A 27,144-nucleotide genomic window follows, 5' to 3' on the forward strand; every position below is an offset into this window, starting at 1 on the left:
TTTCACAGTCATAATTCTAAAAGACCACTCTTTTATCATAAGACTTTGTCTTGTTGGAAACACACTCCTAGTTGCTTGCGGACTTCATCCATGATGGTGTGCAGCAGCTCACTGTCTGCCAAGGTCATTAATGGACTTTCTTTTAGTCCTAGAAGCAGAAAATCTCATTTAAACACAACATAGGGAGCATCAGTGGAAAATATAAATCATATTATCTTGCACGGTACCTTTTAACAGACACTGGCGCACATGCTCGGCCTCGTAGCTAAGTCCTGTGCTGTTTGTAAAATACATAGGTTTACTGGAAGGTGGAAGGGGAAATTTTGTTTCTTTACCATTGAGAATAACAGAGGTAGGGCACCACATGCACGAAGGAATCTAAAAAAAATATATAAACCTATATTGATGCAACAAATCACACACAGAATAGGCAGCAGCTACCAGTATGATCACATACAGTCCAGTTATGTATGCTTGTCATTTACAAATCAAAGGATGATAAGGAGTTTTAGGTGATGCATACAGAGTGCTTAATAGGTAGGAGGAGTACCAGGAAAGAGCAGAGTCTTGAATGCCAAGGAAGTAAAGTTTTGTGAGGAGGAAATGGTGGTCAACTGTGTCAATGGCATGAGTACGCAGTAGTGGTGTTAGCAGTTAGTAAGTCATTAGTGGCTTTTAGAAGGGCAACTTCTGTGAAGTGTTGTGGGCAAAAGACAGACTGTAAGGCCCTGTTCACATCTGGCATTTTGAGATCTCGGGCAGAATCGCTCAATTCTGCCCCTGATCCCAAATCACACTGCAATAGTAGCAAAATGCATCACACGTGTTCAGGTGCCATTAATTTTCATTGACACCTAAATCCGGTGTGGTTTTGCCATGATTGTCATGAGAGAAATTGAGGCAAACTGCATTGTGCAAAGCTGGTCTCCCAAAAGAAGCTCCTGCTTCTTTTTGGGTGACAAGATAGGCATGATGCTGTTTGCCGTGATTGCAGCGCGATTTATCGTGCAACCTTCAGGCAAAACCTCATTGCGTTTAGGTGTCATTAAAAATGATTGGCACCAGACACATATGGTGGCAGGTGGGCATCAGAGAAATGTTTAGCAACATCCTCTGTAGTAAGAGGGTCAAAAGTGGAAACTATTGAATGTCGTTGTAGATATATATGTTAAGTGGGGAAGATATCTGGACAGTGGGACAAAGTAGAATTAAAGGTAGCACAGAGTTGACAAGAACAGAATGAGAGTGTTAGTGCAAGTGATGAAGTAAGTCTGCTTGGCAAAAACAGAGGTAGGAATCCAATTTTAGGAGGGCAGATTTATACATGGTGAAATCTTGAAGGAATTTAGTTTTATTTCGCACTTACTCAAGAACTGGGCTATGCAGCTTCTGGTTTCTTCTGGGGTTATTGTGCAAAGTATTCTATGAATTAACTTTTTGCTGCTTGGAGGGATAGGGGGTAAAGACAGGGAGAGTGTGGAACTGATACAATTGTTTTCAGAGAAGGAAAGGTTGCAAGGAGTGAAGATGAATTTAGGTTGGGAGGTCGAGAGGTAGCTGGGTACTTTGTGTTACCAGGAATGGTAAAGTCACCAAGAATGATAGTGGGTATGGGTAGCCACTCAGAGAAGTAAAGGAAGCATGACACTGGTCCAGGAGGCCAACAAATCAAAGCAATCCTCAAACAACTGGAAAAAAAAGATGAATATAGTAAGATTTTAAAGAGGAGAGGGAGGCAAGGGAATAACTTAGAAAGTTCTTTGCAGGGATAGAAGGATTCCAATTCCACCTCCCTTTCATCCACTGGTCTGGGTGAGTGAATCCAGAGGAGGCCGCTTGAGAGACAGGGTCAGATTCCTGAAGTCACACTGCAGAAACGGCAAGTAGGGTAACAGGTTTGGAAATAAAAAAGGTCATGGACAGACCTGAGGTTTTTACAGACATTCTAGAGGGCACGTGAAAATAGGGTGCTGGTTGTTGGAAGCAGGGAAATAGAAATGAGTGTGTGGATTATGGTTGCTGCCAAAGGAATGAGGGTGCTGGGTGTGGAGGTAAACTTTAGATAACAGAGAGCCAGATTTAGTCAAAATAAAATATTCCCAGAAGTTATTAAAAGCAGGAGAGTGAGTGACATAAAATGGGATTGAGACTTAGAGAAGTGTATTGTATGTGCCCCAGTGTTGTGGAGGTTATGTCAGCACGTTGTTCAGAATTATCAGGAGGTGATGAGTGCAGTAATATGGGCAGGAGTGAAGGTGATATATACAGTACAAGTTGTGGAGAAATTGTGTAAAGGAATTACATTTTAAATTTTAAAAGGACACTATTGTGAAAGGCAAAGAAGAATGGGAAAAATTGAACTGGCAAATACATAGAAACAAGTTTAAAAAAATAATTAAAAAAAATAATAATAAATTAACATACATGAATGAGATGATTGAAATCAAGCTGATCTTTTTTCCATGTTTCTTAAAAAAACATGTACAGACTACACAGCCCTTTTAATAACACATGCCATGTCCATAGTGTGCTGTCAAGTGAGACAGTTTTCTTTTTTTTTAGAGAATGTAAATACCTGAATCATTCCTGTTGAGCCACAAATGGCTGCCTGGTTTGGCATTGCCACCATGATAGTGCAGGTCAGAATTGCTTGACGTTTTCCTGAATACTGAAGAATAATTGTCACGGTTTCATCCACACCTATTAGGAGAACGATGAAATGGGCAGTAATAGATATGGTATTATGGTGCTGTAAAGGGTCCTAAATGGTTGTAGTTTGGCATAAATATACTAGAGATATATTAGTCAGCTATTGTAGACAAATAGTGGTGGTCTGCATTCATACACTTACCAGTTTCATACAGAAAACCTTTGGCAGTCACCGATTCTGGTTTTTCACCTTTAAATACCATTAATGCAAACTGGAGACAGTAGCAGCCGATATCCAGCAGTGCCCCTCCTCCCAGTTCCTTCTCCACTGACCGGGGAACATGGTACTGGTTAGAGCCAAATTCTGCCCGGACAACCTTTACATCCCCTATGGCCTTCTGGGATAAGAGGGAACGAATCTGATCATACACAGGAAAATAGCGACTCCAAACGGCCTGCAATACAATAAGTGACCCTTATAAGCAATAATACATGGGAAATGAAGCCTTGAGATACATACAGGTGGCACAGCCTGCTCATTACTCATTTCTACCCAGGTGTTCCTGTATTTTGCCGCCAGGCCAACCAACTACCTTCTTCATAGTTGCCAACATTTGAAACAAATTTCAAAATTTTCAACTAAAAGTGATAAATACTGTACAGTATATGCTAAAGAATTATGCCATGGACCATTGTCTTATATCTCAGGGACTCTAGTCTTGGATTCTGTTAATTTCAGAGATAGGTATTGTGGGTGTGATATTTGTTCCAAAGATCTATGTTAAGAATGTAATTGAGTTATTCATTAGAGCCGTTTGGTGTATTTTTGGTTTGTGATATTACATTCATAAAGACCTTTAAATTAAGAGCTGTATTTCAGACAGATTGGGAGAACATATTGAGGTTGTGTCTGCTTAATATGGACACATCCAGCATACTGTGAGATTTATGTTTCACTAAACTTGAGTGAATGCCAGTATTGCAATGTTATATTGTCTTACGGAATTAGGGGCACAAACCAAAGGGGAACAACTCACAATGTGAACGGAATTTTGAGATCTTGTGGTTGAGTGGGTTATTCATCCTACTGGAAAGATGGCATATTTGAGTTGTAGCCTTCATTATGCATTTTGTTTTTTTAATAAAAATACTTTCTTTAGACTAGGAAAGGGTTAGAAACTCTTTCAGGTTTTTATTCCTGTCTGTATTGCCATTGGTGAGATTCCCCTTAACCGTCTGTCCTGCATACAGCACAGAGGATCTAACCCTTATCTAATCCCCAATTTATCCAAAACTCAAAGAAATTGAGCTGAAGTTTAACATTAGAAGAACTAGTTCATTGCAAACATTTTTCAGGGGAAACTCTTGTAAACTAAGCCGCAGTGCTATGGATCTGCTAACTGCATCTAGCCAGAGGTGTGCAATTCCATTTAGAGAAATTGGAATGGGAAAGGGGAAGATCATTGTAATGTTTTGTAATGTTTTTAACATAAATGTAATTGGAAACTAGAATTAAAGTTATTAATGCATTCATTGTTTTTTTTTGTCTTTATATCTGCTTGGAGTTGAGTTTTAGACAAAGGCCATGGTACAGTACCTCCATAAAGAAGACATTGTATTTCCGGGCAGCTGCTATGAGCTCTTTCACCTCTGTGGAGTTCATGGCCAGGGGTTTTTCACATATGATGTTTTTTCTGTGCTCCAGATACATCAAAACTACATCTCGATGGATGGTATGCAGGACACCAACATAGATAATATCTGCAAGTAAAGACAGCATAAAAGGACATACAGTCACATTTCCCCAGACCTCATACAGAATATGCAAGCAGTGGATCTTCATAGAGCTTTTTTATTTTTTAACACAGACATGTGCATGGGTCTCCTAGCAGTCATTGTGTAAAGATGATTAACACAAGAGAATTGACAATTAGTCTTGAAGTGACGAAGTGCACAGTAGTCACAGCTAGCTGTTTTACCCTACGTTCCCACCTATGTGATTTTTGGTGCGTTTTGCAATTTGCAGAAACGCATTACATTTCATTTAACATGGTTTCCTATGATGCACGTTCACATCTATGCTTTTTTCAGCCAGTGCATTTTTAGAGAGGGTGAGGGACTTTTTTTCCCAGCAGCAGGTTGTGTTTTGCGTGCAATAGTCTTCAATGGAGTCGCACCAGAAACGCAAGTGTTGCACGATTGCATTTTTTAATTTTTTCTCCTTTCAGAATATATTATCGTAGCTAGTTGCTAAGGAGCGGGCTGGGAAGCCGGCCGTCACGTTCTTCACAATCGATGAGTCATCAGCTGTCAGTGGGGTTCTCCCCTCCCCCCTCCTGAACCATACCAGGCAGCATGCCCTCAACATGGGGGGGGGGTGCTTTGGGGCAGGGGGGTCCTGCCCCTCCCCAACCCAAAGCACCTTGTCCCCATGTTGATGGAGACAAGGGCCTCTTCCCCACAAACATGGGCTGTGGTTGTGGGGGTCTGCAGGCATTAGAATCTGGAAGCCCTTTTTAACAAGGGGGTCCCCAGATCCTGCCCCCCCCCCTCTATGTGAATGGTTCTCCGCTGACAGCTGAATGTAAAAACAAGAATTGCTGGCTAAAAAAACTTTGTGAAACAAACAGCGTGGTTCCCCCCCAGATTCACACCAGGATCTTCGGGTCTGGTATGGATTTAGAGGGCAGCCCCACACCAAAATAAAAAAAGGGGTGTGGGGTCCCCCCAATTCCATACTAGCCCTCCTCCTGAACCATACCAAGCCCCATGCCCTAAACATGGGGGGGGGGCTTTGGGGCAGGGGGAGGGGGGTTCTGCTGGGCTACATGCTCGGATAAGGGTCTGGCATGGATTTGGGGGGGGGGCTCTGAAGGGGAATGACAGGACCTCTTTCTAGTTGCTGGCAACCATTTTCTAGCTTGACCTGTGTAACACCATTTTCTTTCTTACAACTGTGACTTGTAATGACTTGTTTCAGTTAAGGTTACTTTAAGTCTTTAGTTAAACATGAACAATGACCTAAGTAAATCACCCGATATGTTCTGACATTTCAAGATAAAGATACATCCCCACTTCCTTTGTACCTAACACATTCTGCTTCCTTTTATTCTAAGTTGAGCTATAGGGTCTAGACAAGGCGTATTTTGCAATTTCTAACGAACATTCTGTATTAACCCATTGTTCAACTTTTGTGAGAACTTGACTCTTCCTGAGAGTATCCACTCCACCTCCCAACTGTATTTCCTGTTCAATACTGTGTATAATAGTTACCCCGCTTTGAAAATAAAGTTAAGAATGTTTTAGACTGAGCAGTGGTTGCACGTGTTTTCTTTAACAGGATAAAACATTCTCCAGAGCTCTGCTGTTTTTGCATAGAACAGACTAGACGTTGCTATTAAGTCAGGGACTTAACTTTTGAGTATACATTTAAGGTATCTAGGGTGAATATAAAGAGAAATCACCAACAGATTGGGGGCTACGTCTGGGATCGGAGAGAGAGCGGCCATCACGGGTCCAAGGATTCACCGGTCTGGGTAAGGAGATATTTTATTTTATCTGTTTGCCTGTCCGGTGGGACTTGGCCGTTTGGCCCTGGTTCCGTTCTTTGAGCCATAGACACCAAACGCTCAGGGAGCGTGTTGGATAATAGAGCAGCTCTGGGAGATGCTCTGGATCTTTACATATATATATATATATATATAGAAGCTTCAGGGAAGCTTGAATACTAATATATATATATATAGAGGCTTCAGGGAAGCCAGAATAATATTTTTCAGGGAAAGATATTATATGTTAGGTTGTTGAACCTGAATACGTTCCGGGAACGTATCGAGACAGTGTCTCTGGGAGACACAGGATTTGTCATTTATAAGGAAAGACAATATCCGGGGCTTCTGGGAAGCCCAGGGGATTTTTTCTCGAGAAGAATCCCGTTCCTCTGGGAGGGACAAATAAAACGTCTCTGGGAGGCGTTGAAGCTGTCTTCAACAAAGACAGTTTTTTTATTTGGGTTTCAGGGAAGCCCAGGGGGTTTTAGGAAAACCCCGTTCCTTTAGTGAATAATAAATAGATGTCAGTCTGTTCTGTGTAGAAAACAAATACTTTCCTTTTCTTGCTAACATCTTTCTATCGCATAGAAACTGTAAGATTTAGAGTATAAGATAATTTGTTTGTTTGATCTAAAAGACTTATTTGGTAAGTAGATAAGTCTGTTGATCACGTGATTATTTTGTTATTTCATTTTGTTATGCCATTTGAAAATATTGTCATATTGTATTGGAGTATTATATTGCTGGTTTGACATATATGGGAACTCTGTCTATAATTATATATGACTTGTAAAAATTGCGCCTGCTGACTGTTAATATAACACTGATAGCGACAGTTTCATTATTACTGTAAAAATTGACTGACCGATCGTGGGTTATCAGACAAATCAAGATAAATGTTTATTATGTGTATTGTTTGTTTGTCTATAATGGTGGTAAAGCCTTCTTGATAGCCACTATACCTGGGAGTATAAGGTGTAATATACATACACCAAATGGCTTTTCAGGAGGTTTTTTAACCATAAAGAGGGTCTAAGGACCCAGATACATTTAAGTGATTTTGTGAATGTGTAAATCTTAGAGACATGTTTTGTTTATGGTTTTGTGAAATTATACTGAAGGTTTAGGTCTGATGCTGGCCATACATGATACAATTTTCTTACAATTTTCAGTGCGGTTTTCTTGAAATTTACCTTCAGCTATGTAGTACAAACGTCTGCCTAATTGAATACAAATGAATGTGTTTAATTTTGACCTCTTATGTGGTTTGTGGTGGATCTAACAGAAAATTGTACGATAAAGAGTTGTCCGGACATGTATGGCCAGCCTTAGAGATATTAGGATACAAGTAAATCTTTTAGTAAATGTTTAGTTGAGTTGATAAAAGTACATGGAAAAAGTGGGGAGAATTGGTTTATTTATGCCCCGTATTAGTACAATAGAATAGGAAAAAAGCTGCGTAGAGCTATTAGAAGTGAAAGTGAAAGTCTTTAAACACGTAGATATAGACCACAGCGATTGCCTATAGACAGAAGATGGGTGAGAATTTGGCGTTTTTGGGCAGTGAAGTGTCATTGCTGAGTAGCACAGTCTTAGAATTCAAACATTTGCCGTTAATTTAAAGTCACAGTACATGTTAATTGTAAAACAGCAAGTTTCTGATTGGGCTACTAAAACTTTGTAAGGTTTTCAAAAAAGCCATAACAGAGAGCGATGTGGCTGGCTCTTTTGATCTGTCTAAAGAAAAGCAGCCTGTCAGGGCGCATTTCCAAGGACCTTATCAGAAGAGGCAAATCAAAGAGTAGGACATTTTCAACATAGGTCCCCCTATAATAATAATATTACCTTACAAATACCCCTGACCACACCTGCACCCCACGGTTTCATTTTCCAAGGCAGGTGTAGTTTTCTTCGTAATGTCAGACAAGCAGAAAATGTTTATGTGTCAGATACATTTAAAACTACTACATTTCCTTACACCAGGGGAAAAGAGGGGGGGTCACTTCTGCAAATGAACGGTCTCAGCATTCCTACACATATGCAATTATTTTTATAGAATTTTTTAGAAGTTTTGCCATTTATACAATTGTGCCCATCCTGTATGAGCGTAGTAATAATGAATAAAAACACTATTTTATTAAAAAAAAAAAAGAAAAGAAAAAATATAAATTGCCGTTGTCGGCAGGATATTTTGAAGTTATTTTTTATAGAATTATAGATAATGAAAAATTATATTTGGCAAATGGTCTCCTATGTGAAGGGGAGCCTTCCTGCAAAATTTTGAAAATTGGCTACTTGCCAAGAAAGCGTTCAAATGTCATATCTTTATTCCTGTCATAATTATGGAATTTATTTTTGGACAGAAAGAGTTACCGCAATAAGTGTGACCATTGGACCCTGTTGGCACAGAGCCAAAAGTTTCAAATCAGATTAACTTTTTATCTGATTATAGTTTTTAAATTATGTTTTATGTGTATCCTCTATTAAAAGAGGGGAACCTCTGGCCAGATTTTTGTTAGAATCTGAAAAAAAAAGTTTTTTTTGGAAAATTGGCACTAAGCCAAAAAGTTTTTTAGTTCTTAATCTGATCATAGCATGCAAGTGGTATCTGATGTGCCATCTCTACTGACAACCATACCATCCGATGCTACCCACTGTACAGTGATTGGTTTAAGTAGTGTGTTTTTTTTTTAAAGCGTCCTATTGGACTGCCAGCCCACAGTGGGTCTTGCCCGCCCACAGGATCATTGCTTGTTATGGATCCGGACTGCTCCTATCTATAATAACATTTTGAGACAAACCACAGGTCCAGAAATGTCACCAGAAATGTTAAATGCGTTTATATATCTGAAAAATGCTATGGTTGTAGCGCCTGCACTGGGCCTCCCAAATCATGGAAAAATGTTTTGTGTTTATGCAAGGGACAATTGTAAGACCATGACAGGTGTACTTACCCAGGAGTATGGTGGAAAACTTTGCCCTATAGTTTTTGTCCAAAGATGGTCGCAGTCCAGGTCTAAAGGCATGCCTGAAGTGACTCCGAACATAGCACATAGCATCTTGTGAGATGGTAATGGGGATGGCCACATCATTTGCCCTAGGTAGGCCCCAGTTTTAAATGGGCTACTGCTATTAAAGGGTGTGTTACTCCACAACATGATATATAGGCAGCCATAGAGGGAGCAGAATATGTTTTAGTTAATTAGTTAATTTCCTGCTCCAAGCCAAAAGATCACACATTGTTGAAGCTACAAACACATACTACAGAACAGGTTTTAAGGACTAGGGTGATGTTTTAGAAAAAGTTGAGAATCGCCTTTTTCTAAAAGAGGGGAGCTCTTGTGTGTATCCCCGCAGCTAGCACCCCACTGTTTATTGCCTAGTATTATGGAATAGGACAAAGGGGGTGGGAAAGAACATATGAAGTATTACTGACAGTTTAGTGCAAGCATATGTTGCTAGATGCATCACTTGTATTAGAAACAAACAGACCAAACATGAGCATCTCCAATACCCATCAAACCCATTCACACATCTACAAATAGATTTCACATATAGGCCCAAAGCAGGGAAGAAATAAGAGTTCTTTTTAGTCAAATAGTGGACGTGTTCAGCAGATGAGTGGAAGCTTTTAGGACCACAAAAAAGGGAGATGCCCACACGGTGGCATGCATTCTCAATCAGGAGATTATTCCTGGATGGGGGTGCCTGCTTTGAATTAGGTTTAATTATGCTCCAATTTTCATATCAAAAATATGCCAGGAACTAGTTAAAATCTTGAAAATAGATTATTATCCGCAGAGTTCAGGTATAATGGAAAGAATGAATAGCACAAATAAAGAGTAATTGAAACTTAAGAATCAAGTGGAACGGAACGAAAAGTTGCTCGCACCTTTTCTTTTCTTTTTACAGGAAAATACCCATCCCTTCAGAGAAGGAGACGTAGTGGTGATGAAGCTGCTGCCCAAAGGAAAGAAACAAAAGGATTTCGCTTACGGCCCAGAGACCACTGTGGTAGCAGTTACCAGGACCGCTGTCTTGACCGAACACAGCCCTACTTGGATCCATGCCACTAGAGTGAAGTTGGTGCAGATAGGACCTGAGCCAGAGGATCCAGAAGCAAGCAAGAAGGTACTAACGGGGGCAGACCGCCCTGACCTTGAACTGGAGGATCCAGAAGCAAGAGAGGTACTAACGGGGGCAAATTGCCCTGACCTTGAACAGGAGAGTCAAGAAAAGGGGGTACTGACAGGGGCAAACCGCCCAGACCCTGTAGAAAATGACTTTTCCAGTTGCACCGGACTCAGCCAAACTATGGCTGCTGATAATCCTGATTCAATTTTCAGTGTTTTCCCTTGTATGGACTGTTACTAGCTGCATCTATCACCCTGAAAATTTGGGTGTCATGAGAAGTATATGCGGACCATACCCTGCATATGAGACGCATAACAGAACAAAGAGAGAATTGAGTATTGAGCATGATGTAGATGAGAATCCACCCACTTTTCATAGTGAAATGTTATTAACAAAATTTAAATATGCTTATGCTAATAAGTCAGGTTTTGAGAAATGTTGGATATGTAGTAAACTCCATCCAGAAACAGCCCACATCCCTCTTATTGCTGTCCCTTTGAATATTACACAGTTCCTTAATGAAACCTCTGCTACTTTAACTAATGTGCCAAGTAATAATAATATCACCTTCCCAGTAGATGGTAGAAGCCATTTCCCAGACTGGTGTTTCAGCCTGGGAAATAACACACGTGTTAACCCTTCTATTTGCAAAAAGTCAATTCTTAATATTACTTCCTGCCAAGTCCCATTAGGAGAATCATGTTCCCTGTTTGATATATCAAGTCCTAGTTTAAACAAGACCATAATGAGTAATTACCAGAATTTCTCTAGAGACATACAAAAAGTACTGGACCACCTTGTGACCGCAGTACAAAATAGACGCCTACAAGAATACATTGCCCAGAGACCCTTTTCACTGGGAAAGAGTATATATGTATGTTGTGGGAGGGAATGTTACCCCTGGGTCCCCCTCCATGTCTCAGGGTGGTGTTATTTAGCTTCAGTGGTCCCAATTATGGGAGTTGTGGATAATGACGACAATGAGCACATGCTTGAAGCAAGTGCACATCCAAGATACCCTTTAAGACATAGAATCAAAAGAGATCTGTTCAGCAAGGGAGACCTCGCGTGGGCGTGGCTCCCTTCCTGGACTGGGTGGTCAATCGATATGATGAAAAAATTAAATAATTATTCTGGAATCATTGATGAGATAATGGAAAATAATTCAGATGATATTAAGTTGCTAAATCTTGAACAAAGGGCCATTAGGAAGAAGTTAGAATTACATGATCTAGCTATAGAAAGTATGAGTGCTGCATTGACTGGCCTCTGTGAGCATACTGAGGACTATGAATGTTGCACTTGGATATACAATACCACTTTGGAAATGCCAAATTATTATGACATAATTGCCCAACACAGAAAGGAGGTCAATAAGTTGCAAGAAGAGGCCCGTAACATTGCTAAAAGCTGGGATCCCTTTGTAGGTATGGGAGGTTTTGGTTTTGGAGGAGTGTTTTCCTGGTTAAAAGACATTGCTATGATGATTGTGATGATTTTACTTTTTCTATTATTCTTATATGCATGTTTTAAGCTTATTATGTGTTTAATCGCTAAAACCACAAAGACCCCAGACTCAGCAAATAGAGGGGGATCTTATGTAAGTTTGTACTTTAACAAGAGATGTGGAAAATGTTGACACAGTTCTAACAGCTAGACAAGGTGTGCTGATCCAACAAACCCAAACCCCTTTTGATTACCAGGAATACGTAAAGTTTTATAAAGCCAAGAAAGCTAAGTCTACCATTTAGGTGGGCAGGTTTAGGTCCTTATTTGATTATACTAAGGAAACAAAGGACATTGTCACCTAACCTGCTATTCCTTTCCAGAGAGGCCTGGTGTCCTCTGATGACACCGTATAAATGATAAGGAGAAAAATCATGCATATGAAATTATGATTTTTTAGAGGGGATTGAAGGGGAATGACAGGACCTCTTTCTAGTTGCTGGCAACCATTTTCTAGCTTGACCTGTGTAACACCATTTTCTTTCTTACAACTGTGACTTGTAATGACTTGTTTCAGTTAAGGTTACTTGAAGGTTATGATTGGTGATTTCTCTTTATATTCACCCTAGATACCTTAAATGTATACTCAAAAGTTAAGTCCCTGACTTAATAGCAACGTCTAGTCTGTTCTATGCAAAAACAGCAGAGCTCTGGAGAATGTTTTATCCTGTTAAAGAAAACACGTGCAACCACTGCTCAGTCTAAAACATTCTTAACTTTATTTTCAAAGCGGGGTAACTATTATACACAGTATTGAACAGGAAATACAGTTGGGAGGTGGAGTGGATACTCTCAGGAAGAGTCAAGTTCTCACAAAAGTTGAACAATGGGTTAATACAGAATGTTCGTTAGAAATTGCAAAATACGCCTTGTCTAGACCCTATAGCTCAACTTAGAATAAAAGGAAGCAGAATGTGTTAGGTACAAAGGAAGTGGGGATGTATCTTTATCTTGAAATGTCAGAACATATCGGGTGATTTACTTAGGTCATTGTTCATGTTTAACTAAAGACTTAAAGTAACCTTAACTGAAACAAGTCATTACAAGTCACAGTTGTAAGAAAGAAAATGGTGTTACACAGGTCAAGCTAGAAAATGGTTGCCAGCAACTAGAAAGAGGTCCTGTCATTCCCCTTCAGGCTCCATGCCATTTTTTCTTAAATGTTGGCCTGGGATTTCCCTCCAAATCCATACCAGACCCAAAGGGGGGAGGACCCCACTCCGTTATTTTCCCAATTTTTTATGCCTGAAATTCTTTTTTTTTTTTTTTACATTTCCCTGTCAGGGGGGAATCCTGTTGACAGCTGATGACTCTTCGGTTGTTAAAGGTTAACTTAACTCCACTTTCATGGGAAAAAAAAAACAGATGAAATATAATATATAGCATATAGAATTGCAACACAAATAATTTTGTAACTGAATATTATTAAAATGACATTCCCTTTTCAATCTGTAATTCTCTGTAAAGTGCAATGTAATATGGCTACCTGGAGAAGTTCTGTACACAGAATGTGCGCCCCCCCCCCCCCCCCCGAAACATTTCCTGCTTGTGTGATTTGGCTCACTGATTTTCCCAGAAATCTGCACTAAGATACAAGTCAGATTTTTGGCAAATAAAAATAATGTTTAAAGGGATGCAGACCCAGCAACTTTCCACATTAGAGCCCTGATTCTGCAGCAGCTGGTTAAAAATTATGAAACCACTCCCATTAGATTCACTGAGCACATGGGCACAGAGAAACAAACAGTGATTTATTTAGAACAAAAAGGTAGGAATCTGCAACAAAGTTTGTTACAATCCTTGCAATGTACAGAGATCACCCAGAGGGGAATGTTTTTTTCAACAAAAGTGGAGTTACTCTTTAAGGACGCAGCGGCAGGCTTCCCAGCCTGCTCCTTAGCAACTAACTATATACAGTGTTTTTAAAGGGGAAAAAAAAAAAAACACAACACACAAAAAGCAAAATGCATGAAAACTGCATGCAAAAACGCAGGTTACAAACGTGAAACGCACCACCAAACGTGCCTAAAAAAACGCATCAACCATAACCACAAAGATTTGAACCTAGACTTATGGGTTTAGTTTCAGTGCTTTATTATGGCAATAAGAATACTGGCTTCTTTGGAACTGATCTCTAGTGTAAGCAATGACATCCAACTCCAGAATACACTCAAATCTCTAAAATTAAAGTCAGAAGCTTTTCGCTTGCAAGTACCAGTGGTCAGGAATTTAGTTATTTAGTAGTTTGTAACCACTAAGAGCTCATTTACATTGCAGTCTATTCCTTCGGATTGTAGGCATTTCTGACTCCTGACTTAGCAACCTCTGAGAAGGCTAAAAGTGTACTGAACGAAATGATTTATTTTACACATTGTGATCAGGGTGCTGCAAATCAATGTTCAATTGCTGCCTGCTACATTCATACTGTGGTTTTGCCAATCAGCATTTTTAATTTTGCTAGATCAAACACTTGTGTTGGAGGCTTGTCATCAAAGCACTGTGCTGGAGATCTAGGAAAGAAAATGTTCTCACCAAAATGCACATGTATCAGCCACTATGGCACTAAGGTGTATCCAACCCCAAAAATACAGCCACCCCATCTAAGGACTGGTAAGTTGCAATATACTACTTTGTGCTTTTGGGTTTTGATATCCCTAAAGCTGGATACACACTATACAATTATCTTTAGATTTTTTCCTTACAATTTACCAAAACCATATAAATATCAGGTCAAACCTAAACACTTTCTATTTGTATCCAATCAGGCAGGCCCTTACACAAAATAGCTGATGGTAAATCTAAAGGAAACCAAACAAGTTGTATAGTGTGTATCCAGCCTTAGGGCTCATTTTCACAGGTATGCTGATCCATACATGCGTGTGAAGGGCAGTTGTTTCCCACACATGGATGCACAGAACAAGTGCATCCAAGTGCAGGTTGTTCCATTCATGCCTATTGGGACACAGCAGCTGTATGGACACAGTTGCTGGTTCAATTTGAAAGCCATGTGGGTACAAGTGCGTGTCCCTCAACACAGATAGTGTGCATGCTGGGACACGCACTTGCACCCTTACAGTTGTCAGATTGGGACTAGTGGCTGTGTCCGTGCAGCCACTGCATCTAAAGGCCCGTATACACGTAGCGATTGTCGGCCGTAAATATCCGGCCGCCGTCCGATCGGCCGATTGTCGGCTTGTTAGTATGATGCTTCAAACAACCGACTGCGACTTTTCGGCCGAACAGAATCGGGTGTGCAGCCTTTAAAATTTTTGTTGGCCAGTCAGTACAGAATTCGGCCGACAAACAGCAGATGAGCAAGACTGGGCATGCTCAGAGAAGAAAAAACACATGGAAAGTTAACCATCACATGACATCACTTCTGCAGTCGGCTGTTGTTGGCCGACACAATTCGCGTGCAGTCTTTAGCACTTTTCAACCGACAGGACAGCACCGGACAAAAGACGGCCGATCATTCGGCCGACATTCGGTACGTGTGTACGGGGCTTAAATGAATAGGACTGCCTGCACGGGAATGTATGGAACACTTGTGAATGCCTTGCAGGAAAAACGGCCCTTTGCACAGGTAAATGGATTGCTTTATCAACGTGAATGAGCCCTTAAAGTGAAATTCTTTCTTACCAATATTGGTGTCCTTGGCAAGCTCTTCATATGAACTGTACACTTTTGGTATATTGTGAGTTTTTGCAAATTCTTTAGCACGTTTCTGGTCTTTTGCTGCAACAGCCACTGCCTGTAGGGTATAAACAAGAGTGGCTATGATAATTCATGAAATCAAAGTTTATTGAACATAAAAGACAGAGATCATGAACACCAAAAGTAGAATAGGTGCTTAATGATGGTTTACTTTACGCAACCCCTTACCAGTGACTATAGCCCATTACTGGTATAAGTGTAGGGAGGGACCCTGCCGTAGGAAGTAGTATTCAGAGTTGTAATCAAAAAGTTAGACTGAGGCACCATTTAATGATGGCCATTTACAGAGTGAATTTCAGCTGGTTCCTGATGATCTTGCATAAATGTGCACAGTAGATGACCCCGACAGCCCCCCTCCCATTAGGTGCAGGCACTGCTTGGGTATTTTGACAGTTGGTTTAGCCAGCTGTCAAAATACAATAGCCACAGTCAGAGATTCGTCCATCCATGCTGTGTAATGCCATCGGTTTGATATCAGTTTAAATTGATTCTGAGATATTTAACAATTCATTGATAAGTGCAAATGACCTCCTCTGACCTTCATTAAGTGGGCTTTGAATTCCCATCGACTTTTAGGAGCATGCAATATCCATATGAAGCAAACATAAGACCTTAGATATGCTTTCTCTGTTGGTCCTCATCCAGAGAATTCTGTCTTCTGTGGATCCTGGAAGATATTTCCATGCAGGGAATATAGAGATAGATCGTACACAAACTGAGAAAAGCATCTGTGGTTGCCCACAGCTGAATTGGCCACATGAGGGGGCAGAGATAAGAAACTCCCTGCTGACCTGCAAATACAGATAGAAAACCCAAGCAAACACATGGACCTTGGTTTTGCAGATCTTGATCTGCCAGTCATACTGGGTCTGTGTTGCCTGGGACCTAAAAGTATAAAGGTGCTGCACATAAATCACTAATAAGAAGAGTAGGGATGAGATCAGCCATGTTCAAATCCTAATCCAAACCCACCTGAGCGATCCACGCCTTGTATATTGTACATACAGCTGCGGTATGGGGAATATTTCAGCAGCTTATGATTGGCTCAGCACAGCAACAGCTTCCTTATGGGATCACTGAGGTGGGTTCAGACTAGGATTCGAACATGCCTGAGCTCATCTCTACTTAAGAGGTACTGTTGCCATCATTTTAGCTATTCTGTTCTCTCATCCTCTACTGCTTAAAGCTGAACTCCAGAAACTTTTTTTTTTTTTTTCACATTGGTGCAGCTTGGTTACATCCAATTCTTCATCTCACATCGAGAGGGCCACTGAGGATTATGAAATTCCCTTTCGTTACCCGTGCTTCATACAGTGTGCTGTATCTTTCGGTGCTGCTCAAGTGACTTGCAATTTGTATATTGAACACGAAGGACAACTTGCTCAGCACCTCCACCATTCAAAACACATCTTGTATTTTTTTTTTTTTTCTATGAACACAAAGCATTTTCTGATTGCAAAAGAGCAGAGGAGAGCAGGACTGTGTCTGTGTCCGCTCAGCACATTGAGCAGAGACGGACCTGTTATCCGCCTTCCCAGCAGAGATCAACGGATCGATCCCCCCGCTGACAAAAGCAAAGTCCCCTGGGCGGAAAGCCCGTGTGAAAAGGACAATTAGGGAAAGTTTCCTTTACTTCCCATTGTGCATCCAGGACAAAAAAATAAAATAAAAAATTAAACAAAAGCATGCAACTGCCACCATATTCTATAGGGCGTCTGCTTCCAAAAAATATATTTTATTTTATATAATTGTTTAGGGGTGTCAAGTAATTTCCTCTTATTTTTTATTATTCCAGCTTCCCTATGTACCAATATAACATTAATGTATTTCTTTTGCAAAAATATCAAAGCTTTCCATTAATTCTACAGACGCTCGCCTCGGAGTCTTCATGGATGTTTCCAAACACGTATCCATTACTTCTGCCTTACTTCCTGGTCAGATTATAGGTCATGACCCAGGAAGGAGTTGACCAGCTGACCTCATTAGCACACACCCTGCATCATCCACCCTCCTACCTACCCACCCATTTCCAGGTGCATGTTTTTTTTAAATGAAGTGTAATCAATCAGTGATCACCCTTCTCACTAAATACACAGACATTGATTTTGATTTGATTTTTGATTTATTTTTTTCCTACCTTAACGTAACCCTTGCATAGATAGTTCAGGCATTTTGAAGTGTGCAATAAATGAGAGACGAGATAACAGCATATGTGGATAGAGCTGTAGTATTGCATTGCTTGGGACTGTCCCTGAATTAGAACAAAGTCCTCCTGATTTGTCCCTCATTTTGCTCTGATCTATATAGTTGCTTATAAAATGCACTTTTTATCTTTCAAAAAGTGTTTCCCAGTGCTAAACTTTTCATCCCGTTTCTAAATGAGTGTGTTTGTAAAATTCAAAAGCCAATATAAATGAATGGTAGTGGTAAAAAAAAAAAAAAAAAGCCACTTGTGGGTTTAACTAATCATTTTTTGTAGAATTCTACTTTAAGGGGGCATGGCAGGGGGTGTGTCCTATGTCTACATACTTTTTCTAATAGGTGTCCCTCATTCTCATTTCAAAAAGTTGGGAGGTATGGTATTAAAAACAGGAGAAATGTGCCCTGGGTTCTATAAAGTTCACCATACAATCTCCTTTAGATCTACCATCAACTATGAAGTGCAAGGGCCTGCCTGATTGGCTACAGAGTGATTGGCTAGATAGGGGTTTCCTCCTATTATATACATTTGGTAAGTCTTAGGCCCCTTTCACACAGGCGGACCGTTAAGATCCACCTGTCCGTTTTTTTTGGCGGATCTGAACGGTCACCCCATGCATCTCTATGGGGCATCGGATGTCAGCGGAGACATGTCCACTGACATCCGATCCGTCAAATCTGGATGAGAACGGACAGATGATCCATTCCGATCCGATTCCCCCATAGAGATGCATGGGGACCTGACAGCTGTGTCTCCGCACACAGCGCAGAGAACAGCTGTCATCCTCCTGCTCAGCGGGGGATCGACGGATCGATCCCCCGCTGAGATAAATGGAGTCCGTCCGACGGACTCCATGTGTGAAAGAGCCCTAAATGAGATCCGCCCTTGTTAAAGAGCCCCAACTTAAAATTGCATAGATAGTTCATTCGGAATTTTGAAGTGTGCAGGAAATGAGAGATGAGATAACAGTATATGTGGGGATAGAGCTGTAGTATTGAAAACAGGAGAAGTGTGTCCTGGGTTCTGTAAAGTTCACTATACAATCTCATTTAGATCTACCATCAACTATGTAGTGCAAGGGCCTTCCTGATTGGCTACAGAGTTTCCTCCTATTATATATATTTGGTAAATCTAAAGGAGATTGTACAATCAGATTGTATAGTGTATGTCAAGCTTTACAGAACCCAATGATTGTTAATGGCACACCAAACACAGAAGCAAACACACTTGTACTATGCGAAAAAACGAGTTGGCAAATGCTGCAAAATGCACAGTAAAAAACACGCAACCCACAATACCCTAAAGGCCCGTACACACGTGCAGATTGTCGGCCGAAAAGATTCGGCCGACGAACGATCGGCCGATTTTCGGCTTGTTAGTATGATGCTTCCGACAGCCGACAGCGCACTTTCGGCCGAACAGAATCTGTCGTCCAAGCATTAAAATTTTTTTTAATTTGTATGCCGACACCAGAACGGCCGATTGTTCGCCAGTCAGTACAGAATACGGCCGACAGACAGCAGATTTGCAAGACTGGGCATGCTCAGAAAAGAAAAAACACAGGGAAAGTTAACCATCACATGACATCACTTCTGCAGTCGGCGGACAAAATTCGTGTGCAGTCTTTTGCACTTTTCAGCGGACACGACAGCCCGGGGCCAAAAGACGGCCGATCAGTCGGCCGACGATCGGTACGTGTGTACGGGGCTTAAAATGTCCCATGAGCTACATGTAGCACAGCCCATTGAAATCAACAGGCTGCCCTATGCGTGTCACAGGAAAAATGAGCCGCAAAACGTGCACTCCCACTAAATGTGAATAGGGCCTGCAAGTTAAATTGGTGCGTTACCACAACAATGAGGCTCCATTCATATCTGTGTGTTTACTTGCATTTCAGAAATGCGCTGCACCAAAAAATCACAGTAAAAAATGCACCAAGCTCCGCCCCAAAAAAGTTCTGAAGCTTCCTTGGTACGATTGTTGCGTATAGGGCAGCCCATTCAGGTGGATAGGCTGCCCTATGCACGATGAGTAAAAATTCTCCAAAACACCCCCCTGCCCCCTGAAAAAAAAAAAAAAAAACACACGTGGGAATGTGAGTTCCCGCAATGCAGAGATATGAATGGGTTTTGACAGCTGAGTGTTTCTGTCCACTACCTCCTAGGTACTTTTAGAAAGATGGCTATACACGATACGATCTGATTGCACAATGTACATTTTCCTTTAGATTTATCAAAACTATGGATTAGGAGTACCCACCTATCTATCCATTCACTCTGTATCCTAACACAGGCCCTTGCACTACAGAGTTGATGGTAGGAGATTGTACAATCAGATTGTATAGTGTATGCTGAGCTTTACAGACCCCAGGACACACTTCTCCTGTTTTCAATACTACAGCTCTATCCACATATACTGTTATCTCATCTCTTATTTCCTGCACACTTCAAAAATGCCAAATAAGTGATCTATGCAAGAATAAAGTTAAGGTAGGAAAAAATAAATCGATGCCTGTGTATTTAGTGAGAAGGGTGATCACTGATTGATTGCATTTCATTGAAAAACATTCACCTGGAAATGGGTGGGTAGGTAGGAGGGTGGATGATGCAGGGTGTGTGAGCTAATAAGGTCCGCTCCTTCCTGGGTCATGATCTATAATCTGACCAAGTAGTAAGGCAGAAGTAACGGAACCAAAAAAAAGACTGAAAATTAAAAAGAAAAAAAAAAAAAAAAACACGTTTTCTGTCAATAAAGTTTGTAAATAAGTAATTCTTCTCCTTCACTACCCTCCTGCCTACCCACCCATTTCCAGGTGCATGCTTTTTTTAAATTTAAAGCAATCAATCAGTGATCACCTTTCTCACTAATTACACAGACATTGATTTCTTTTTTCCTACCTTAAAGTGGAGTTCCACCCTATTTTTATACTTACCTCCATCTTCTCACTCCGGGTCACCTGAAAAAGAAATGGATAATCGCATATTTTTTTTTTTTTTACTTACTTTGTAGCGAAGAAAATATACTTACCTTACTTCCTTCTTCCTCCTTCCTCGGCCGCGGCCCGTCGTCACTTCCTGGCTCTGCAATGATTCCTGGGAGCTGGACGTCATAGCTCCCAGGAATCATTGCGCCTGCACCGGCCCCGACGTCAGTTCCGGGTCTCGCGCGTCATCCCCTTCTAAACAGCTTCTGGGCATGCCCAGAAGCTGTGGAGGGATGACGCGCGCGACCCGGAAGTGACGTCGGGGCCGGCGCAGAGCATCGTGGGACCAAAGAAGGCGGAAGAAGACGCCGAAGAGGACGCGCTGGCTTCAAGCTGCCCACATCTGAGATGGCAGCGCTGGACAAGACGTTTGCAAGGTAAGTATTTGTCCTAACAGGTAAGTGCAACCCGGGACAGGTCAGAGGCTAGCCATTGTGGAATGCACTAGCCCTGACTGTCCCGGGGGTATTAAAAAAAAAAAAAAAAAATCCAGGGTGGAACTCCGCTTTAACCTAAATCTTACATTGATCCGGCGGCGCGTGCTCGCTCCCAAAACCCTTGCAGGCTAGCGACGTAGCCCTACCTCGCTTTACCTGTGAGGGGCTGACTGCCAACATAAATAGTCGTGTGGCAGTCGGCAAGTGGTTAAGTATGACAAATCATAGATAACGATAGATAGGCAGACAGACAGACAGACAGAATAAACAGGTAGAATGTAAGCTCATCTGGTGATCCTGAGCTGGCAGTGTCTGCAGGGCAACCATGAAATCATTGCTAATCTTTCCTGCAGAACAGATACCCCATCTAGTGGCCATACTGAGGGATTACAGCTTCTCCCAGAACACAGGTACTGTCAAGTATTTTCTGTTCCTGTGCATGCCTGCCAACCTGCCTTTATACTGAAATGTACTGGGTGTGTCTATTTCTTTATAGTTAACAAAAAAAAAATCTGCTGACAAATCAGTGCCAGAGATGAAGCCAAGGTCTTTTACCAATTATTGCAGTGTGACACTTAGGTGCTGGGTAGATAGGCAGACAGACAGACAGACAGAATAAACAGGTAGAATGTAAGCTTACCTGGTGATCCTGAGCTGGCAGTGTCTGCAGGGCAACCATGAAATCATTGCTAATCTTTCCTGCAGAACAGATACCCCATCTAGTGGCCATACTGAGGGATTACAGCTTCTCCCAGAACACAGGTACTGCCAAGTATTTTCTGTTCCTGTGCATGCCTGCCAACCTGCCTTTATACTGAAATGTACTGGGTGTGTCTATTTCTTTATAGTTAACAAAAAAAAAAAAAATCTGCTGACAAATCAGTGCCAGAGATGAAGCCAAGGTCTTTTACCTATTATTGTAGTGTGACATTTAGATGCTGGGTAATGTTATTGCCTGCCAGTAGAAGCCACTGGGGACAGAAAATGTATTTCTAATTACTGCAGAACCGCCATCAATTGCAACCTTCTTATAGTGTATATGTGGATATAAAACCATTTCTTTATTAATCATATCAGGGATTTTAAAGTTCAAGAAATTTAGTGCAGGAAGTTTACCAAATTTAAAAAATGTATTTGTATCTTAGTCGCAGTTCATACACTTTTTGGCTTTGGCTTTAACAGAAATGTATAGTATTTGATTTTCTTTATTAAAGTCAGGACTATAATAAAGTGAACATTTGAAGTGTAAAGAAATGTTATTTTGTTTTAGCCATGTAAATAGATTGTAAGCTCTAACTATCAGGGCCCTCCAATTGCTCCTGTATTGAATTGTATTGTAACTGTATTGTCTTCCCTCATATTGTAAAGTGCTGCGCAAACTCTTGGCGCTATATAAATCCTGTATAATAATAATAATAATAATAACAAATAAAGTATATAATATTGGGCTAAAACATTATCTAGTCTTATATCCATGCAGCAGGTAGCGGTCTGATTTGCTTTCTGGTTTCTTTTTCTGTACTACTGTAAAAAGCCAGTTGGGTTTGTTGAATTTTGTACATAGTACTGAATGAGTAGGAGTGACACATCCATTATTGAGGAGCTCAGTCCAAAGTTTCATTGAGATGGGGCCAGCTGGAGTGTGCTGCACAGTGCACTCTCGGCACAAAGATTGAGCTGTCACTGACAACTTCAGGTCTTGTACTAATGACTGGGAGCCAGAAGAACCACCTCTTGATCATATGATTGCTGTGATAGCCTGACACTGTACAGCTTGCCCCATGTTCTTTCTCTTCTTGCACTGAGAAAACTACATTAGATCTTTTTCTCCCTGCTAGAGAAAAAGATTGTAAAAAAAACATAAATAAATAAAGGTTAAATAGCAAGACCACAGTTTGATCCGGGTCAATGAAAGAACAAAAGAAGGGTGCACCTGTCCCATGCATTACCTAAGCTTCCATTTATTGGAATGTATAAAAACAATGCAATATACTCACAAATCCGGATGGGTTTTGGGCTTAGACACATAAAGCAAAATAAACTAAAAAAAGAGACTTGAACCACAACTCTAGGTGGGCATCAGCAGCATCACAAAGCAGAACCAGATGCTAACGCGTTTCAAGGGTTATACCCTCTATTTCAGAGCTATCTGACTGCAGACTTGGATGTGTTTAAATAGTTATATGTATTAGTATTAGTCCGAACCCCCAAATCTCAAAAAGGGGGAGGGTTCACAATTCAGCAAAGAGAATAAAAGAAACCCAAAATATAAACTTTGAATGTAATAAAAATGATACAGTGGTATATAAATACAATTGATTAATGATCAAAGTATAATCAGTTACCAAATGAAGATTCTAATAATGATACAAAATAGCACAGGAAAGTCGCATAGCAAAGGGATAGCAATAACAATGAGGGAATATTATTCCTTATTAAACACCAAACTGTGTATGTCATATTTAAGAGTAGCGAATGAACACCCAGCAAAAGGGTTCCATAAACAAGGCCATAGAAAATAAATGACCGATCTTCACGTGTACCTGTAAGTAAAAGTCTTTCTGCCTCGCATTTCAACAATCATCCTCAGCACTGTGGTGATGGTAATAATTATAAAAGTACCTGATAATAGTGAGCATGTTTAATTTAGCCGTGTCCAGCTTCATATACAGTAGGCACCAGTCAAGAGGATGGCAATATACCTTTAACAGTAACTTTGCATCAGAAGGGATCTGTACATCAGAGTGGATATCTAAATATGGCTGCCGGAGCCTGTGGAATACATGCTGAAAACACAGGTAGGGCAGCTGTCCAGAGAGGAAAGCAGCCACCCCACTACCACGTGGAGCTGGATGACAGTGTGCCTGCCCCCATAGGTTGACTTGCGAGCACCAGTACTCAGAGGGAGGGAGAGATTGCATTATAGCTCAGTCAGAGTGCCAGTATTGCACAACAGACAAGTAACACTGACATCGCAAACTGGCCACCTCTGGTCACAGGTAGAGATGTGCATGACAAAAACAATTTGTTTTATTTTGGATTCATTCAATAATGCAATCATTTTGTTTCGTCATATTAGTTGTGTTATAATGATTTATTTTTGGAATTCATTTTGGATATTAGAATTCATTTCGTACATTGGTTATTTAGAATCAATTTGTATTTTCGAAAGTTATTTTAGAAGATTCAGGTTCATCCATTATGTTTCCAGTGCAACTTTGCACTGGGACTTGCCTGTGACTTCAATTCGACTTGCAAATACATGTATAAGCTAATGGGATTCAAGCACAGGTATATCTTTTCTCTGTTGTAACGCAGGTCAGTGACCAGACCTGAACCTAGTTGCTCTTCCCCACCTTAGGTCTTTATGCCCCATGTTGGCATGGTGTCCACCGTAGCATTTGCAGTGGCAGAGCAGGACTGGCCAGAAGAGTGATTACTTTGATGCAGTACGTCCGCTTAAACATGTACTGCTATTTATGTGAACTAAATATCCCTGTTATTCATTACATAGTTTGCTGGAAAGGGTGTAGCAGTGTCTTTATGCCCCATGTTGGCATGGTGTCCACCGTAGCATTTGCAGTGGCAGAGCAGAGCAGGACTGGCCAGAAGAGTGATTACTTTGACGCAGTTGGTCCGCTTAAACATGTATTGCTATATATGTGAACTAAATATCCCTGTTATTCATTACATAGTTTGCTGGAAAGGGTGTAGCAGTGTGTAGAGGGTTCATCCAAAATTTGTGGTGTTGTTATGTGGTCACAACCCTTTAGCACCTTTTAGTTTAAATACATGTACAAGATATTGGGATTTGAGCACAGGTATATCTTTTCTTTGTTGTAACGCAGGTCATTGACCAGATCTGAACCTAGTTGCTCTTCCCCAACTTAGGTCTTTATGCCCCATGTTGGCATGGTGTCCACCGTAGCATTTGCAGTGGCAGATTAGAGCAGGACTGGCCAGAAGAGTGATTACTTTGACGCAGTTGGCCAGCCTCAACATCTATTGCAATATGTGTGAACGAAATATCCCTGTTTTTCATTGCATTACTTGTTGAAAAAGGTGTAGCAGTGTGCAGAGGGTCCACCCAGACTTTGCTTGCAACTTCGATGCCACTTGCGACTTTGATGTGGCTTACCTGGGACTTGCCTGTGACTTCAATGTGACGTGCTTGTGACTTTGATGGTTTGAGACCTTGGCTTTGGTCAATCATAACAATACATAGTGTGACACATATTATTGAACTTACAAAACCCTCTGAAGTTGAAAACGAATGAATATGAACAAATTTGTTGTTTTCCTTACAACTGATTTCGGATTCGTTGCAATTCGTTACTATTAGGATTTAGGGAGATTTGGACACATCCAAATAATAAAAATTGTGTCTGAATTTCGATTCATAACAAAACGAATCATACATGTCTAGTCACAGGATTAGTACCTGCAACTGGCAGAGGCCGATATTGAAAAGACAGCACTTGTAATATCTGTGCTATAATCAACATAAACAACCAGTGTGATAATTACATGTCATGTCAAAATCAAGAAAAACACACTATATAGCTCATTTGAAGTCCAAATGGTGACAGACATTACCACAGGTGTAAAAAAAAATTGTAATATCATGTGTATCCAGTATGCCCTAGATCCTCACATCATACTCACCAGATTATATTGACTTTTTCAAAAACAAGAAAGTAAAAAATGGCAAGTCACAAGATATCACACTTTGTGGATTCCTCTCCAGTGTCTCCTGCATTTTGGCTTCACTTTTATATTCTCATTTGGCGTTAAGAGATGCATGACACACCCAGAAAAAAAAACAGTGAAAAGCATGAAATAGTCTATTAAATATATTAAAAATAGAGCCAATGCACTTACATTGTAGTACACATCAGGAAACATGGCTATGACCTCCAGCGTGCGTTCCAATAAGCAGAAGTGAAATGTATTGCTGGACACATAACCCACCTCAATGGCAGATGAGGGTATAAATGACAAACTGAGTACCACAATTAATAAACTGCTTGATACTGTGGTCCTTACCATTAGATTCTGTCAATTCCTACTTGTGATGCCACATGTAATTGCAGGCTCTGCAGTTTCTCACACCATACTTATAGCTGCCCTTCTGGTCCATAAATGAGCCCCATTGACTAAGTTGTGTAGCTGTCATATGTGTCTTAATGCTAATAGGGGTGATAATGCTCCTTAGATCTCTGGCCTTGTCAGGCAAGACACTGGTCAAGGGAGAATCTTTTTTATTCCAATTTTTAAGAATACACATTGGATATCAAAAGCCCTATTATTGAATTGAGTAAAAAAAGATCCTTGATTCTTTTCCATTTTAAAAGTACATTTAAGTTGTAAAGGATTTTCAGGTGCACTAGACTCGTACTGGACCTTATATATGAGATAAGTCTCCTCTAAAAGGGAATTCTTCCTGGTAACCCATATAGATGCTAGCATAACTAGGGGCAAACCTGGCTCCCATGGCTGTACCTTTCATCTGTCTGTAAAAGTCACCCAGGAGGGTAATACAGTCAGGTTTTAAAGGGGGAACGCTATACACTTGTGTAAAACCTGCCTGTGTGTGAATGTCCATGCCCTTTTCTAAAAAGTGCTGATTTGCCTGGAGACCACATTCATGCTTTATGGACGTATATAGTGATGTAACGTCAAGAGATCCCCATTTATATCCTGGCTGCCACTTATAAATAGACAGGATATTAAGCATATTACCAGAATCCTTCACATAACAGGGGAGCTTTTATGTGTCATGGACATAGTCAAACGAGGATAAGTGTGTTTTAGGTAGGATTAAAAAAAAGTATACAAAACAATTTATAACTGCGCTTAATCAAATTATATGAGCAAAGGTGGTTTTGATGGAAATAGCAGCCAGCACATGAAGTTGTTAAATCTCAACATGTACTATAAAACCTGACAAAGTGTGCAGAGCTCAATATA

The 27,144-nt window shown here is 40.6% G+C and overlaps 1 protein-coding gene across 2 annotated transcripts; it reads right to left on the bottom strand.

The window, feature by feature from the left end:
• Positions 1–23,959, bottom strand: DHDH (dihydrodiol dehydrogenase). Of its 2 annotated transcripts, XM_082273827.1 has the most exons (8): positions 23,797–23,959; positions 21,815–22,014; positions 15,480–15,591; positions 4,247–4,410; positions 2,852–3,104; positions 2,576–2,700; positions 228–378; positions 1–148 (listed from the first exon to the last, which is right to left on the bottom strand). In XM_082273827.1, the coding sequence occupies exons 2-8, from the start codon at positions 21,902–21,904 to the stop codon at positions 36–38; spliced, it is 1,008 nt and encodes a 335-aa protein (XP_082129953.1). In that variant the 5' UTR covers positions 21,905–22,014; positions 23,797–23,959; the 3' UTR covers positions 1–35. The 2 variants fall into 2 exon arrangements, with proteins under 2 accessions (XP_082129953.1, XP_082129954.1); XM_082273828.1 differs by lacking the exons at positions 21,815–22,014; positions 23,797–23,959 and adding an exon at positions 21,463–21,668.
• Between the last annotated feature and the right edge of the window lie 3,185 nt (positions 23,960–27,144).

Source organism: Pelophylax lessonae (genome assembly GCF_965119305.1).
Source record: "Pelophylax lessonae genome assembly, chromosome: 12".
Taxonomy (NCBI): domain Eukaryota; kingdom Metazoa; phylum Chordata; class Amphibia; order Anura; family Ranidae; genus Pelophylax; species Pelophylax lessonae.